Source organism: Epithele typhae (assembly GCF_022376455.1).
Source record: "Epithele typhae strain CBS 203.58 chromosome Unknown BXZ73scaffold_8, whole genome shotgun sequence".
Classification (NCBI taxonomy): Eukaryota; Fungi; Basidiomycota; class Agaricomycetes; order Polyporales; family Epitheliaceae; genus Epithele; species Epithele typhae.
The window spans coordinates 723,620-739,128 of record NW_025954199.1 but is presented as its reverse complement, the minus strand read 5'-3'; the positions used below and the strand labels follow the sequence as shown (position 1 = coordinate 739,128).

The window sequence follows — 15,509 nt, the reverse complement described above, 5'->3', positions numbered from 1 at the left end:
TCTCTCTTGCCCGCCAATCTGCTCGACCCACCACCGTCGGTGTGCTCACCTCAGCCTGGCCACCTCTCTGCAACTACCTCCTCATCCGACACTCATCCGGCCACTGCATTAGTCATCTTACCGGACGCCGCCAGTCACTGTGAGTCTTCTCCCGAGCCGTCGCCGCGGCACGCTGTGCAGTCTGTGCCGACCGGAGTCATTCCCTAGGTGCTCAAAAACACCCTCCGCCTCTTCTGCAGCCTCTGTATCCACAAGCCCCTGCTGTATCCATAGCTATGTCTCAATATCACCTCTTCTCTCTTCCTCCTGAACTGCTCGATACTCTCGTTCTCCGCAACGCCCTCGGCCATGCTCCGGAACCGGCCCTGGAGTCTCGTCCTTCTACCCCTCCCCCCATCACCTCTGCGCAACCTTCCACTGGATCGCGTGCTTGCAATGTTTGCCTCGGCGCAAAGTTTGCAGATGTCGATGACCAACGAGCCCACTTCCGCTCAGACTGGCATCGATACAATGTCAAGGTTCGACTCACTGGGGGCGAACCCGTCTCCGAGTTCCAGTTCACCCAACTCGTCGACGGTGAGCCCAGATAGGTCCTTATCAGAAGATGGTGCTTATTTTGGTTCAATTGCAGGCCTTGAGGACTCCCTCTCAGGTTCTGCGTCCTCTTCGGAGAGCGACACTGACGAATCTGATGCCGTATCCGCCCTCGTATACAAGACTCGTCGAAAGGACCGACCATCATCTCCGAGTGTCGGGGGTCCATCCATCCCACAAATGCCGCTGGTCTGGTTCCACTCCCCTCCCGCGACCCAAATTGGTGTCTACAGGACAATATTCTCTACTATCGTCTCACCACAAGATTACCTCGAGGAACTCGAGAGTCTGCAGGACGGGGGTGAACACGGGCGAACTTGGGCATTGTTCATGACTGCTGGTGGCCACTTCGCTGGTGCCATTGTTCGCGTCAAACGCCCAGACGGCGATGACCCAGCCGAGCTCACCAAGAAGGGGAAACCTAAACGACCTAAGCCGGACGTCGAAATCCTCAAGCACAAGACATTCCATCGCTACACTAGTACGTAGTGCGTTTCCGTGCCGACGATATGGCACACTAATTAGCCATTCACAGCCCGTAGAAAACAGGGTGGATCTCAGGGCCTGAACGACAACTCGAAGAGCAAAGCCATAAGTGCTGGTGCGATGCTTCGTAGATATGGCGAGCAGGCGCTGCGTGATGTAAGTGAGATCGACTCAGTGATGATTATTCTTACTAACAGCACTATGGCTCAGGATATCCGAAAGCTACTAGAAGATTGGGCTGAGGATCTCCATGAGTGCGAAAGAATCTGGCTCCGCGCGAGCGTCTCTAACAGACGTATATTTCTGGACTATGACGATGCTGTGATCAAGAAGGGTGATTTAGCCTGTCCATATGTTGCAATATCTGCTGAGCATGCCACAGGTGACGTACGGCTGCGCTCCTTCCCCTTCCCGACTCGACGACCAGTCAGTCGACTCTTTTAAACCATTTCATCTTTATCATCTAACGCTTCAATACGCCGCAGACTCAAGCAGAGCTTACCCGTTGCTTGAACGAGCTCGTCCGAGTCAAAGTGTCCCATCTCACCGAAGATGCTCTCCGCGCGCAGGACGAGGCTCTACTTGCCTCACTCCCCAAACCCAAGCCGCAACCTGCCCCACCCACTCAACCCGACGCCACAAAACTGAAGGAAAAGCCCGTCATTCCTCAGTTGTCGGCGGAAGAGGAGCGCATTAGAGACAGATGGACGCGTCTCCTCGACATGGTCAAGCGCGGCCGTCTGGACGCCCTTAGGAGCTTCTGGGAACGCGAAGGCGCCGACCTTGGAGGCGTCGACACTTCCGTCCCTGGCTGGGCCGACGAGCGTGGCGGTACTGTCCTGCAAGCTGCGACCCTCGCCGGCCAGGAAGACGTCGTCCGGTGGCTCCTGAAGACGTTCACGCGGACCTACTGTTGACGTGCCTTCTGACCAGACCGCCTCGACTGCTCTCGACGAGGAGCCCGTGGCCGACGAGGATCCGGAGACCGCCCGCCTCCCTCGTGGCAAGCGGCGTACCGCGTACGACCTCGCGAAGACGAAGGAGATGCGCAACCTCTACCGGCGCTGCGCGGCAGAGCACCCTGATTGGTGGGACTGGCTCGGGTCCGAGAACGGCGCGCGGATACCGAGCGTCTTGAGCACGGAGATGAAGGAGGTGCAGGACGAGAAGAAGAAGGCGCGGAGGAAGGGATTGAAGGACAAGGTGAAGGAGAGGGAAAAGGAAAGGGCTTCCGCCTCTCCAACACCGCCGCCAGTTGCGGCCGTCAAACCCGTCAAGGAGGAGCCTCAGAGTGGTCCTAGAAAGCTCGGAGGGGCCGCAGGGGCGGCGGAAGGGGTGGCGGGACTGACGCCAGAGATGCGGGCCAAGATTGAGCGCGAGAGACGAGCGCGAGCGGCCGAGGCCCGCATGAAAGCACTCGGAGGTGGACGTCCATGAGTTGTCTCTCTGTAACCTCTTAGACGATATACATGGTGTCTCTAGACTGTGAGAATGCGAACTGAGGCCAGTTGTGAATGTATTGGTGCCGCGACGCGCTACACGTGACTGCTTTAGATCTACGCGACGATCTCAATCTCGATGCGCGTGTGTCCGCTGCGCCCACTCAACTGCGCACTCCGCCTCCTTCCATCCTCCACGTATCCTCCACGTTCCCGTCTGTTCCCTTATAACCCGGTCCTCCGCGTCAATATTCTCTGACCCATCAACCATGGTCTCTGCTGCCTTCGCTGCCCGGCCACAGAAGAAGCTCGTCCTCTTCGATGTCGATAACACGCTCACCCTCGCCCGTCAGGTATGTCGATTTCCGCGCCGCGCGCCACACTCCGTTGCCCACCCATACCCAGAGCGTCACAACGGAGATGATGGACCTCCTGCGTGCGCTGCGCAGCAAGATGGTTGTCGGCGTGGTCGGGGGCTCCGACTTCGCGAAAGTGTCGGGGCAGCTCAGCCTGCCCCGCGCTAAAGGTGCGTAGCTTGCACCTCTCCTCTTGCATGTCCTTTCCCACAGGCAATCCCAGCCATTGACGAGTTTGACTACGTATTTGGGGAGAACGGCCTCACCGCGTACAAGCTCGGGCAGGAGCTTCCGACCGAGTCGTTCATCAAGTACATCGGAGAGGAGAGGTACAAGGTCCTCGCGAACTTCATCCTCCACTACATCGCGGACATCGACATTCCCATTAAGCGGTGAGCGCCCTCTTGTAACTCTGGCGCATGCGCCAACGCATCCCTCATGCACAGAGGGACTTTCATCGAGTTCCGCAACGGCATGATCAATGTCAGTCCCATTGGCCGTAATGCGACGTGAGTGGGAACGCTTGCAGCCCGCATGACTTCTCATCATCTCTATCATAGTATCCAAGAGCGTCTCGACTTCCAGGAGTACGATAGGGTACGTAAACTACCGTCCGGACTAGTTGCGGGTCTGCGTGACTTACCGTGCACACAGCAACACGGCATTCGCGCCGCCTTCGTCAAGGTCCTCCAAGAGAAGTTCTCAGACTATGGACTGACCTTCTCCGTCGGCGGTCAAATCTCCTTCGACGTATTCCCCCACGGGTGGGACAAGACGTTCTGCCTCAAACACGTAGCTGACGAGCAATTCGAGGAGATCTTCTTCTTCGGCGACAACACACACAAGGTATGATTTTCCTTAGTGTTGGTCAAGAACTCTGCTGATCATCTTTTCACAGGGCGGTAACGACCACGAGATCTACGAGGATCCTCGTACTATTGGGCACACTGTGCAGAACCCGGCGCACACAGCAAAGTTACTGAAAGAGATGTTCGACTTGTGATATGATAGATACTCCGTGGGGATGATGCTTGCATATATACAATAGAATCTGTCTGCTCATCGCGAGTCGGTCGCCCCAGAGACAATGGGTATGGAGCGATGAGATGCCAGAGACCGTGCCGGCCCGGAGCACGACGATGAGTCGGGCCGTACACCCCAGGCGCGATCGTATCCCACATCCTCCAGGGGACGAGAGTATAGTGCGAACGTTGCCTGTCGAGAAACAATGGCCACGACCCCCTCGACCCATCCGCGACTATTCTCCCCAGAGTCGTACACATGCGAGGCCGCCTCCGCGAAAATCGGAATCAATGCTGCTAGTCTCGCATACAGGTGCTGGAATACATTCCCGGAAAGTCCGATACTACATTGGTTGGAACTATGTACATATGATCTGTGCACAGAAGCAAATGCCACATTTATCAACTACGGCGCCATCACTCATGCTGCACATTGTCAACACGAGGACGAGCGCGCTGGTATGTGCCGGCGATGTCGCGCATGCGTCAGATACGCATGTACACGCGCATGGGGCGGCCAACCGGTGGTGAGTTGATGTGGGATGTGGTACCGGAGGTGTCACGACGGGCGTGGCCGACGACGGTCATGACTGGTGACCCCTTCGGCCTTGCTCGCTCGCTCAGCCCGCCTGGCCTGCCTGGCCCGCCTGGTCTGGACTCTGTCTTGCCCACCTAGCCCGTCTCATCCGTAGTTCGTCTTGCTCGCCTGGTCCATTTTGCCGCGTCACACACGCCGCGTCCCCCCGTGTTGCCTGTGTCTGGCCCCACATCACCTACATTGCCATCTCACCCATGTTGCTCACCTCACCTGGGCCCACCACACCTGTGTTGCTCACCTTGCCCGCATTATTACCCGGTCACTGGCCTTACCCTCATCGCCTGCCTTGCCACCTTGCCAGTCTTGCCCTTGTGTCACTCATCTCACCCATGTCGCCCATCTCACTTGCATCACCACTTTGCCTGCATCTCCCACTGTCCGAGTCACATTGCCCATAGCAAGTATAAATGATCCAATGGAGAGCTGTATGCCTGCATACACAGTGTTTACATCATTTTTTGCAGTATATAGTATGTACCTGTACTGTGCAGTATAATGACTATAAATTTGTTTGCTTCCCCTTTAAATGTGACCAGGTGCTGGATAGATGTCAGGACCCATGTTGTGTCCACTGTCACCAAACCACCCCCTGGGGCCTGGCCTCCCACTCTAGGTACCAATCATCACTGAACCAGGCTGTTTGACTTGTGGAAGCTGCCCAGGCTCTCTTATGTCTCCAACATCATCTGCACCCAGAGGGCCAGAATACCTCAGGTGTTGTAAGCGAGTAGGCTGCCAGCCTGGGGGGTGAGACACCTCAACTCCTGGATTGAAGTCTGAGCACTGAACCTGACCTGAATGTGCAAGAAACCTAATCACCCAGTGGTTAACATCTAAAAGGGTTCCTGCAGGCCTCCTTTGAGATAAACATCATCAGATCTAGTGTTCAAAGAGTGATATGTCATCTCACACTTTGCACTCAATCAATTCCCTGGGAATCCGTGGTCTGTGGGATTTGAACATGACTTCTTGGGTTGGGTTAGGGTTAGTAGCCCTTCGCAATCCCACTCTGAGTGGCTTCATCTCAATTTCCCTGGGTCAGCCATGAGGGGGCAGAAAAATTAGAGTGATGGGCATTTTCTGGTTCAGGCTGATATTTTTTGTGTGGCAGAACCAATAAATTGTCCTCACAACCAAAGCATATATGCAGTTTCTCAGGCTTCACCCCATTTTTGGATGGGCTTACTAACCAGCCTGAGGTGTAGCTCTCCCTTGTCCACTCCACTTTTGCCAGCCCCATAACTTCATCCCTCACATTTTCGCCTCTCAGTCCGTTCACCCACATTTCCATAGCATATATTTGATGGCAAACTCTCCTTTATCACCCAGTTTCCATCCACACACCTTATTTGTTGTTGATCTTGTTATTGAGGTGGCCAAAGAGATTATTCTCCCTGATCCACTTCGTTGCGAGTGGAAGGGTTGTGTGGATGTGGACATTTGCAGCTGGAGAGCAATGCAAGAGGTCAGTCTTCCCATCTCCCTCTTATCATAGCCATCAACGCTTCTTGGTCCACAATGCACATTACACCTCACTCGCAAATTTTTGCGAAAATGCAGATGAGGAGGCTGTAGCAGCTAGTCCTTCCTTTGTGTAGCTGCTACCTCCTCATCTGCATTTTTTAATGGTTGAGCTGAGGGTGTTGTGGACTTTGGGGGTGTGGTCGCAGATCTGCAGGAGAGGCTGATCGACTTTCATAGCATGCATACAAGCACTGTGGAGATGCACAGCACTCGTCAAGAGGTGCCACTCTAGTAAGTGGTCTCTTGACATGGTAGCCATAGGTGGACAATGTCCATATCCATGTCTACAGGGCTTTCAGTGCCAGTACCCACGCTGTGCTGGAAGGCACCACAAGACGATGGCAGAGCTCAAGAGCCACATTGATCAGAGCCATATGGCAAAGGTGATTCTTCTCTGTCCTGTTCAAGGTGAGCACGAGGCACAGCATATAAGCCAGGGTGACAACAAGTGTGCTAATGTTAAACATTGCCAGGCTGCTCAGTACGATTCGCAAGAGGAGGCAGAGGGATGGAAGATCAGCGGATGCAGCCCACCAGGAGCTGTTGGGCAGGCCGTTGATGGATGCAGTGCGGCTGCTCCGGGTTCCATTACGGCAGCAAGAGCCCCAGCGGACGCTCGGTGCGCTTCCTATGCAGCCGGTGCCTGCACATCTGCTTGGCCCAGCAGTGATGCCTGCAGGACGGCGCGCCTCGACGGCGAGCTTGCAAGGGCGACACGGAAGTGGAGCAAACAGGTGCCTGGCAAGCCTGCGGATGGGAAGCACGAGCACGAGAGCGAGAGCGAGGACGAGGAGCGGATCCCACTCGCGGACCTTCCGCTTCGACCATCTCCCAGGCTCGAGCGCGGTCGGGTGCGACTTCATCGTCTGGCGCAAACCGGCAGCGACTTTCCTGCAGCTGTCGCGACCGCAGCCGTTCGTCGCGACGTGCGTGCGCGAAGAGGTGCCGCCGGTGAGCATCGGCTTCGACGCGTTCGCGGCGCGGATGGAACAGGAACTCGCGAGCCAGGACGGAGAGTCGGAAGAGGGGGGGAGCTAGACCTATTTATTGTACGGAGGCTGCACCGACCTACTACAGCACACTGCTGTCGCCGCTTGGCACGTTGATACCAGGTTTTTCGCATCTTCTGAGCCCCTGCGCGCGACGTTACGCGCTGCCTTTCGCGACTCGCGAGCTTTGCCCCGTCCCGAGTTCGAAGAGGCGAACGTTCCGGCGTCTACGAACGAGGCGCGTCGAGCGGATGCGTGAGAGTGCGCGCAGGAGCGTGATCGCGAACTGAGCCTTGTCCCAAACGCGTTTGTGCACCTCTCCGCCCTCGTCCGTCTCCCTTCCGTTCAACCGAATGAGCAACAGCAGCTTTCGCGACTCCCAGGTCGTCATAATCGAGACTGGCCGTACCTGCATCCGCGCAGGCCAAGGTCTACACGATCTTCTCCGTCTCCCCGCCGTCGTACGTCCCTCCGCGCCTTCTGCACCAGGTCTCACTAGACAGGCTTTCATAGCAAGTATCCGCGCGCGTGGGACTGCGGAGGAGTCTTGTCACTCTACAGAGCGAGAGCGGTGCGTCTGTTACCCCTCCTGCTTCACGTCTCAGTCTGACACTCTCCAAGGCCCCTCATCTTCAGCTATCCCAAGCACAGTCAAAGTCACCGACTACCTGTTGGCTCTCAACTCGATGACGCCCTCGCCACCGGGCAGGATATCCTAGTATCATGGCCCTTTGACGGAGACGATATCAAAGATTATACACAGGCCGAGGCGTTGTGGTACGTCCCTGTGTCCTTTTCCAACCCTCGCACACGTACGAGAGCATCCCGCAGGAAACACATTCTCTTCACTGAGCTCAAGCTCCGCCGCCTCCAGATGGAATCCCCCGTGATGCTCTCCATCGCCGCCGGCCTTTCCCGCGATTCGTACGAGCGTATATGTCAGATTTTCTTCGAACGCTTCAACGCCGCCGGCTTCGCCATCCTCGAGCGCCCCATCGCCCAGTTCTACGCCGTCGCCTCCGGAACCCAGCTCTCCGGTTCGTCGTCGACGTCGACGAGCACCACACCGCCGTCGCGCCCGTCATCGACGGCTTCATCGCCCACCCCACCCGCACCGCCGTCCCGATCGGGCTCGCCGACTGCCTCGCCTACCTCGCCCACCTCTTCCGCCCAACACCTCCGTCATGGCCGCGCTCGCCCCTGCGGGCGCGCCCGCGCCGGACGCGCTCCAGGCGGACCTCCTCGCGCTCGCGCGCCACGTCTGGCAGAGCGGGCTCATCAAGGCGCTCGCCGAGGGCGAGGCCGCGCGCGAGCTCGAGGACGAGGGCGTGACGGACATCGCCGCGATCGTCGTCGCCGGCAAGGAGCGCGCGGTGATCGAGAGCGGGCTGAAGCGGCGGGCGAACGCGAAGGCGCAGCCCGCGGAGCAGGCGCGCGCGAAGGAGCTCGAGGCCCTCGACCTCGTCACGACCGAGTTCCGCGGCGTGGAGATCACGCTGGGCAAGGAGCGCCACCGCTTTTGCGAGCCACTCTTCGACCCGTCGTTGCTCAGGGGCGTCCCGGGGGTCGAGCCAAAGGACGAAGATCTGGTGCAGCCGCTGCAGAGCGTCGTGGGCGACGCGGTCGGAAGGGCAGACGTCGACCAGCGAACATACATCTGGCAGGGGCTCTTCGTCACCGGGGAGATTACGAACCGCATAAAAGGTAGCGGTGTCTTCCTTATGCCAGTCTCCGTGTCGTCTCAGGGTCGTTCACTACAGGCCTCAGTGCCGCCCTCTCTGGACGCCTGTCACCCTATCTTCTCAGTGGTGACGTTCCAAACAACGAAGTCCAACCAAGACACATCAAAACTCTCAAGGTCCCAGATTACTTCGCAGAATATCGGGATAAGGGAGATGGTCTCGCAGCTTTCCTTGGAACGAGCATCGTTGCGAAGGTGAGTTCATAAAACGGGGGGTACCGTCCCTTGCTCAGCGATTGTTCTATATAGCTGGCGTTCACCGATTCTGCGGGGAAGAATTATGTTTCCAAAGCTGACTACGCGAGTGGCGGACCGCGCACAATATTGGGAATGTCGCCTTCACTGTTTTAGCACTGTTCTCATTTGTATAATAGCCTGCTTTCTATTACTTGCGCTTTCTGGATCATATATGCATGTGAGCCATCAACTCCGTTCCGACTTAACTACTTAATACCACCATGGAAGCCCGGCTGGCGAGTACAAATCTGTGCAACGAAGCCACCTGTTACGAACCCAGGCAGATGCTGTGGAACTTATCCAATGTCGCAAGCAAGTACCCTCTGCACGAGTTCGTAGGGCGACCAAACAGTACCCCAGCAACGTTCAATACACTGAGGTGGTTACGCACTCCATCGATGGGGAAAGTTGATGGTGAAAGTTATTTGCACGCGAATGTGGTGGTGGCATGGGTAAGTCATGGCTGCCTCATAAATCATACAATCACGCTGTAAGACGATACATGGCATGGACGGTGTGAAGTACGATAATTTTATGCCGCCGCGCCCTCAGCGACGGTCAGGAGATCGCTGTCACCAGGGTCGGAGACGGTCATGACACTGAAAGAACGACGTCAGAGAGCGAGTAGGAATGAAAAACAAGTGAGACATACCCAACACGGAAGAGTTTGCCGGCAGCGGTACCGAGAGCAACATTGGTTCCCGCGAAGTGGTGGACCGAAGTTTTTGAGAGCATGGCGTAGTACTCAAGCTCAGACTTGCGAAGGGGGGGACAGTTGCCGGCAATTAGGACAAGCTTGGCTGTACACACGGGTGCGCCGAGGCAAGGAGGGAAGAACAAACCGCAGTCAGCCCAAGGGACCTTCTCAGCCTTACGCTCCAGTCCCCGGAGAGAAAGGTATGGAAAGGGACGCACCCTTGCCGTTGCGCATCTGCTTGAGGGCGGACTTGTAGCCGAGGGAGTACTTGCCCGACTTGACAACGAGAGCAAGACGGGAGGCGATGGACTCGGAGGACTTGGTCGCCTTGGACTTCTTGGTGGGGGCCATGGCTTGCTGGAGGGGTGGGGAGGAGGCGTCGGCGGTGGCGGCGGTAGTCTTGATGCTGCCTTGGACGATGTCGCGGACGGGCGGTATGGCGGCGAAGAACTGGGCAGTTGCACGAATAAGGTTCAGCCTCCTCCTGAGACGGGCCGGGAGCCGGGTATCCCTGCCCCCAACCCGAGGCCAGGGTTCCGGAAAGGGGGAGGCCAAACAGGGCCACACGGATCGCGCCGTTCTTGTGTGCGGTGGCGAGCTTGCAGCGAATGTTTTCTGCCATCCGTCCGGCCGAGGTTCGCCATCGTCGCGAGCCCTGCTGAGCAATGCCTCGCCTCGCGCTCTTTAAACCCTCTTCTCTCCAGCCTGCACTGGCCTCCGTAGCTTAAGCTTCAAGCTTCGCGCGCGCAGGTGATACCCTCGGGCTCATTCGTAAGTCCGTCCTCACGAAGCACGCCACCGTTCCTTTAATCCTCCATAACATCCCACTTTTGCATTCAGAGCCTGCCCCGCTCGCCCTGCCTCCCACACCATGAGCCCCGCAGTTGCCTCCGTCGCCCGCATCGCCTACCACTTGTCCGATGCCCTCGTTCTCTCCCTCCCTCCCTCGGGCATCTCCCCCTTCCAAACTGCCCTCCGTGCGTTGGACGACGGCCCCGATCCCAAGCGCAATATCACGCTCTGCCCGTTGCTGCAGATGTTGGTCCGTCCTCCTCCGCCACCGCGCGTCCCGCCTCGTAACATACGTCGCGTCCGCCTACCCCCAGGCACTTCACCAGCTCGTCCTCCACCTCCCTGAGCTCTCCTCCACCCCCACTGTCTTCCATATCGCCGTCGACTCCGATCTCTCCGACGCCATCGTTCTCCAATCTTCCCTCCCCTTCGTCCTCCATTCCCGTACAGCCCAGCAAGCTCACGATCACGCCCTTCTCGCTTCTAAGCTCGCCTCGACAGAATCTGTCGCCGTCCTCCACATATTCCACCTGGGAACAGACGACGAGTCTGTGGATGTTCTCGCGGACGACCAAATCCCTGCCTTCCTCGTTTCTCCCGCCCCCATCTCCAGGCAAAACGCCCAAGCCCGATGCTGCAACTCTTTTGCAGCAGTACCAAGCTGCCGCTGCCGCCACTGTCGCTCTCCTCCGCCGTCCATTACGCCCAACTTATTCTCATGGCACATCAGAACCCCATACTGCGTCGTCGCCCTTGGTCGCGCAAACCTCGACCTCGACCTCGACGGGGTCACTTTCGTGAACGTTGCTCTTCTCAAGCCGCTCCTGCCAACCACCGTCCTTGACGCAGTACCGGCTACTGTCACTCGTATTATTGTTCTCGAGCAGCTTCACCACTGGTCCATGAAGTGGACTCCGCTCTACCTTGAAGTCGTCAGTGCCCTCCAACAAAGCGAGCGCGACCCGGCTCCAGTGGTACAATCAGGTCTGCTAGGAGATGCGGCCTCGTTCAGCGTGGCGACGTACACGCCCTGCTGGATGCCGCTTCCTCGGGGACCGCCCAGACGCGCCTCGCACTCGGCCCATCGCCCTCGGCAACAGCAACCACCTCTGCACCTCACGTTCCCAAGCACGAGACGGCTTACACCAAAATGCTTCGCAACGTTTTCGCCGACAGGCTCAACATCCTCAACTCGCCCGAGCTTGTTGCTCCGCAGGCCAGATTGCAACCACTCCTGAGTTTGCTCTCGGACGCGCACGCGGCGAGTTCGACGACCGCGAGGAGCTCGTCGGGCCGTGCGTGAGCTCCTCCGCGACCCCGACATCTCATTCGACCTCCGCTCTGTTCTCACCCGGTGGCTTGGAGCCAAGGATGACGGTATGACGAGCCAAAAGCTGACAGAGGAAATCGTGGCTGCTCTACAACGCGAACAGATCCAAAACCCTGCGGCGCAGAAGGTTTCAGTCTCCGCCACCTCCTCCCGGCCCTCTCACGTTGGATCATTGGTTCCGACGCGTGGGCATACGATTTGGGTGCCTCAGGCCTGCACCACGCGATTGCCTCCAAGTTGAACGTGAATGTGCTCATCCTCGACACGACTCCTTATACCGCTCGCAACACCTTGACCAACATCGAAGGAAAAAGACGTCGGTCTTTACGCGATGAACCACGGTGATGTCTACGTCGCGAGCACGGCCGTCTACTCGTCCTACTCCCAGGTTCTTCAGGCGCTCATGGAGGCGGACCGATTCGACGGCCCCAGTGTCGTCCTCGCCTACCTCCCATACACCACGGAGAGCACTCCCGCGCTCGAGATCCTCAAAGAGACGAAGCTTGCCGTCGATTCTGGCTACTGGCCCCTCTACCGCTGGAACCCGAGCAAGGAACGCGAAAACAAAGAGCCCTTCTCGCTCGACTCCGACTCGGTCAAGAACGAGCTGCAAGCGTTCCTCGACCGTCAGAACCACCTATCGCAACTTGTGCGCTCTAAGCCTGAGCTCGCTGCGGAGCTCGTCGGCAGCCTCGGCGAGAGCCTCAAGCAAGCGCGCAAACAGCGTGCCGCCCAGGCCTACACCGACCTGCTCTCCACCATCGATGCGCCTCCGCTTACGGTCCTCTACGCCTCCGACGGCGGCAAGGCCGAGAAGGTCGCAAAGCGCCTCGCAACCCGCGGCAAGCTCCGCGGGCTCTCTACGACCGTCGCCTCCCTCGACTCGATCTCGTTGGAGGACATCGCGAAAGAGGAGTTTGTAGCGCTCGTCACGTCCGTCGCCGGCCAGGGCGAGTTCCCGCAGAACGCGCGCGCGTTCATGAAGCTCGTCAACGCCGCGTCCACACGCGCCGAGCGCCCGCTCGAGCGCGTCCAGTTCGCCGTATTCGGTATGGGCGACAGCCACTACTGGCCGCGGCCCGAGGACGCGCACCACTACAACAAGGCGGGCAAGGACCTCGACGCGCGCCTCGAGCAGCTCGGCGCGACGCGTTTCGCGCCGCTCGGCCTGGGGACGACCAGGACGCCGACGGACCCGAGACGGGCTACAAGGCCTGGGAGCCGCTCGTGTGGAAGGCGCTGGGCGTCGACGCCGTTGAGGTCACGAGGCCGAACCGGAGCCGATCACAAACGAACACATCAAGGTCGCGTCGCAGTACCTGCGCGGGACGATCGCGGAGGGCCTCGAGGACACGAGCACGGGCGCGCTCGCCGCGAGCGACACGCAGCTCACCAAGTTCCACGGCATCTACCAGCAGGACGACCGGGACATCCGCGATGAGCGGCAGGCGATGGGCGCCGAGCCCGCGTACTCGTTCATGATCCGCGTCCGCATGCCCGCCGGGGTCTGTCTGCCCGAGCAGTGGCTCATCATGGACCAGATCGCGGACGAGCACGGGAACGGGACGTACAAGATCACGACCCGGCAGACGTTCCAATTCCACGGCGTGATCAAGCGTCACTTGAAGTCGGCTATCCAGGACATTAACCGTGCACTCCTCGATACCCTAGCGGCGTGTGGTGACGTGAACCGGTATGTCCCATATGTTCATTTTTCTGCGCATAATGCCCTAACCACTGCGTACAGGAATGTTATTGTCTCCACTGTCCCGTCGCTGTCGAAACTTCACCATCAGGCGTACGATTTCGCGAAGAAGGCTAGCGAGCATTTGCTTCCTCGCACCTCCGCTTACCACGAGATCTGGCTGGACAAGAAGCTCGTCGCCGGTGACGCGTTGAAGGATGTTGAACCTCTATACGGGGAGTTCTACCTGCCGCGCAAGGTTCGTTGAGCATCTCGTACTGCCTCTCAAATGCAAATGACTCACTGGACGTTACAGTTCAAAATCGCCGTGGCCATCCCGCCAAACAACGATGTTGACGTCTTCGCGAACGACGTCGGTTTCATCGCCATCGTCGACAAGCATGGCGACCTCGCCGGCTTCAATGTCACTGCGGGCGGAGGCATGGGTGTCACCCATGGGAACAAGAAGACGTACCCGCGGGCAGGCTCCGTGCTCGGTTTCTGCACCGTAGAGCAGGGCGTCGACATCGCGGAGAAGATCATGCTTGTCCAGCGGGACAACGGCAACCGCGCCGACCGCAAGGTGAGATCCTCTTCTATACCTCCCTACCTCGTCTACTAGCTTACCTCTCCTCACCCAGAACGCGCGTCTGAAATACACGATCGACCGCATGAGCCTCGAAACTTTCAAAGCCGAGGTCGAGCGCCGCCTCGGCTACAAGCTCGAGCCCGCCCGGCCGTTCACGTTCGACAAGAACGTGGATGAATTCGGCTGGGCGACCGGTCAGGACGGCAAGCACCACTTTACGTGCTTCATCGAGAACGGGCGCGTGCAGGACGAGCCGGGCAAGGCGTTCAAGACCGGCCTGCGCGAGATCGCGAAGGTGCACAAGGGCACGTTCCGCATGACCGCGAACCAGCACCTTGTCATCTCCGACGTCCCACCCGCGGAGCTGCCCACAATCAAGCGCCTGCTCGCCGAGTACAAGCTCGACAACCTTGCGTTTTCAGGTCTCCGTCTGTCCTCGTCTGCCTGTGTGTCGTTCCCTACATGTGGTCTCGCCATGGCTGAATCTGAGCGGGTACGTTCCCACCTTCTGCTGCGTTTACCTTGCCATTGCTGACGGACGTTACCGTCTCCTCAGTACCTGCCCATCCTCGTCGAGAAGGTCGAAAAGATCTGCGAGGAAAACGGGCTCCGCAACGACTCGATCGTCATGCGCATGACCGGCTGCCCGAACGGCTGCGCGCGTCCCTACCTCGCCGAGGTCGCCTTCGTCGGCAAGGCCCCAGGGACGTACCTCATGCTTCTCGGCGGTGGCTACCACGGCCAGCGTCTGAACAAGATCTACCGCGGTGCGCCTCCCGTCTCTACCTCCTCGCTCCCCACGATCTAGTACTGACACACGCTGTCCCTCTCGTTCCTCTGTACAGAGACCGTCACCGAGCCCGAGATCCTCGCCATCCTGGGCCCGATGATCAAGCGCTACGCGCTCGAGCGACACGACGGCGAACACTTTGGCGACTTCGTCATCCGCGCCGGATACATCGCGCCCACGACCTCCGGTGCGGAGTGGTACGACCGAATGGGCGGCGAGGGCAAGTATCGCGAGATCGCGGTCACCGCGTAGGGTCCCCCCCCCTCCCCTCTCGCCAGCCGTTCGCAGCCGCATCTAGACGTCCTCTCTGGTGTAATAGCTCGCAGCATTCGAGCAGATAGAAGTACCATCTATAGCGATAGCCATGTACAAACAAGATACACTAGTCACCCTCTATACATCCAGCATCTTTTCAGGTACCATGAAGTTCGCCACTGACCCCATCCGTCCCCGAGCAAGGCAAGTCGCGACCCGTCTCCTGGCTCTGGGATGTTCGGCGGCGGCAACTTGAACGACTCGAGATACGGGCGGGACTCGATTGGTGGACTTGGTGGAGATAACGGCGGGCCCGCATGTCGCCAGGGGCGGAGCGGGGCACCGACGGAGCCCCGCCCTGCGGGCCGCGCTCACTGCCTGCAAGA

At 58.6% G+C, this 15,509-nt stretch overlaps 6 protein-coding genes across 6 annotated transcripts; 5 read left to right on the top strand and 1 right to left on the bottom strand.

The window, feature by feature from the left end:
- Positions 1–275: 275 nt before the first annotated feature.
- On the top strand, positions 276–2,517 carry BXZ73DRAFT_98766 (uncharacterized protein; the record flags this gene model as incomplete). The annotated part of the gene is made up of 7 exons (XM_048027791.1): positions 276–576; positions 632–1,075; positions 1,130–1,236; positions 1,291–1,414; positions 1,463–1,506; positions 1,566–1,955; positions 2,014–2,517. 7 exons carry the CDS (start codon positions 276–278, stop codon positions 2,515–2,517), a joined length of 1,914 nt encoding a protein of 637 aa, XP_047880788.1.
- Positions 2,518–2,788: 271 nt separating this feature from the next.
- BXZ73DRAFT_42509 (eukaryotic phosphomannomutase) lies at positions 2,789–3,878 on the top strand (the record flags this gene model as incomplete). Its single annotated transcript, XM_048018969.1, has 7 exons — positions 2,789–2,872; positions 2,925–3,045; positions 3,099–3,267; positions 3,322–3,384; positions 3,436–3,472; positions 3,530–3,721; positions 3,774–3,878. The coding sequence occupies 7 exons, from the start codon at positions 2,789–2,791 to the stop codon at positions 3,876–3,878; spliced, it is 771 nt and encodes a 256-aa protein (XP_047880787.1).
- Positions 3,879–6,357: 2,479 nt separating this feature from the next.
- BXZ73DRAFT_98764 (uncharacterized protein) lies at positions 6,358–7,057 on the top strand (the record flags this gene model as incomplete). The annotated part of the gene is made up of 2 exons (XM_048027790.1): positions 6,358–6,427; positions 6,855–7,057. The coding sequence occupies 2 exons, from the start codon at positions 6,358–6,360 to the stop codon at positions 7,055–7,057; spliced, it is 273 nt and encodes a 90-aa protein (XP_047880786.1).
- Positions 7,058–7,361: 304 nt separating this feature from the next.
- Positions 7,362–9,100, top strand: BXZ73DRAFT_88608 (actin-like ATPase domain-containing protein; the record flags this gene model as incomplete). Its single annotated transcript, XM_048025019.1, has 7 exons — positions 7,362–7,469; positions 7,522–7,583; positions 7,660–7,785; positions 7,840–8,045; positions 8,068–8,718; positions 8,769–8,944; positions 8,999–9,100. 7 exons carry the CDS (start codon positions 7,362–7,364, stop codon positions 9,098–9,100), a joined length of 1,431 nt encoding a protein of 476 aa, XP_047880785.1.
- A 418-nt stretch (positions 9,101–9,518) lies between these two features.
- Positions 9,519–10,034, bottom strand: BXZ73DRAFT_42480 (60S ribosomal protein L30; the record flags this gene model as incomplete). Its single annotated transcript, XM_048018960.1, has 3 exons — positions 9,519–9,585; positions 9,639–9,786; positions 9,902–10,034. The coding sequence occupies 3 exons, from the start codon at positions 10,032–10,034 to the stop codon at positions 9,519–9,521; spliced, it is 348 nt and encodes a 115-aa protein (XP_047880784.1).
- A 520-nt stretch (positions 10,035–10,554) lies between these two features.
- Positions 10,555–15,120, top strand: BXZ73DRAFT_88606 (sulfite reductase subunit beta; the record flags this gene model as incomplete). Its single annotated transcript, XM_048025018.1, has 14 exons — positions 10,555–10,664; positions 10,720–11,065; positions 11,103–11,128; positions 11,206–11,449; positions 11,488–11,713; positions 11,760–11,852; positions 11,933–12,054; positions 12,113–12,956; positions 13,066–13,498; positions 13,553–13,748; positions 13,806–14,072; positions 14,131–14,571; positions 14,635–14,845; positions 14,924–15,120. The coding sequence occupies 14 exons, from the start codon at positions 10,555–10,557 to the stop codon at positions 15,118–15,120; spliced, it is 3,756 nt and encodes a 1,251-aa protein (XP_047880783.1).
- Positions 15,121–15,509: the final 389 nt, after the last annotated feature.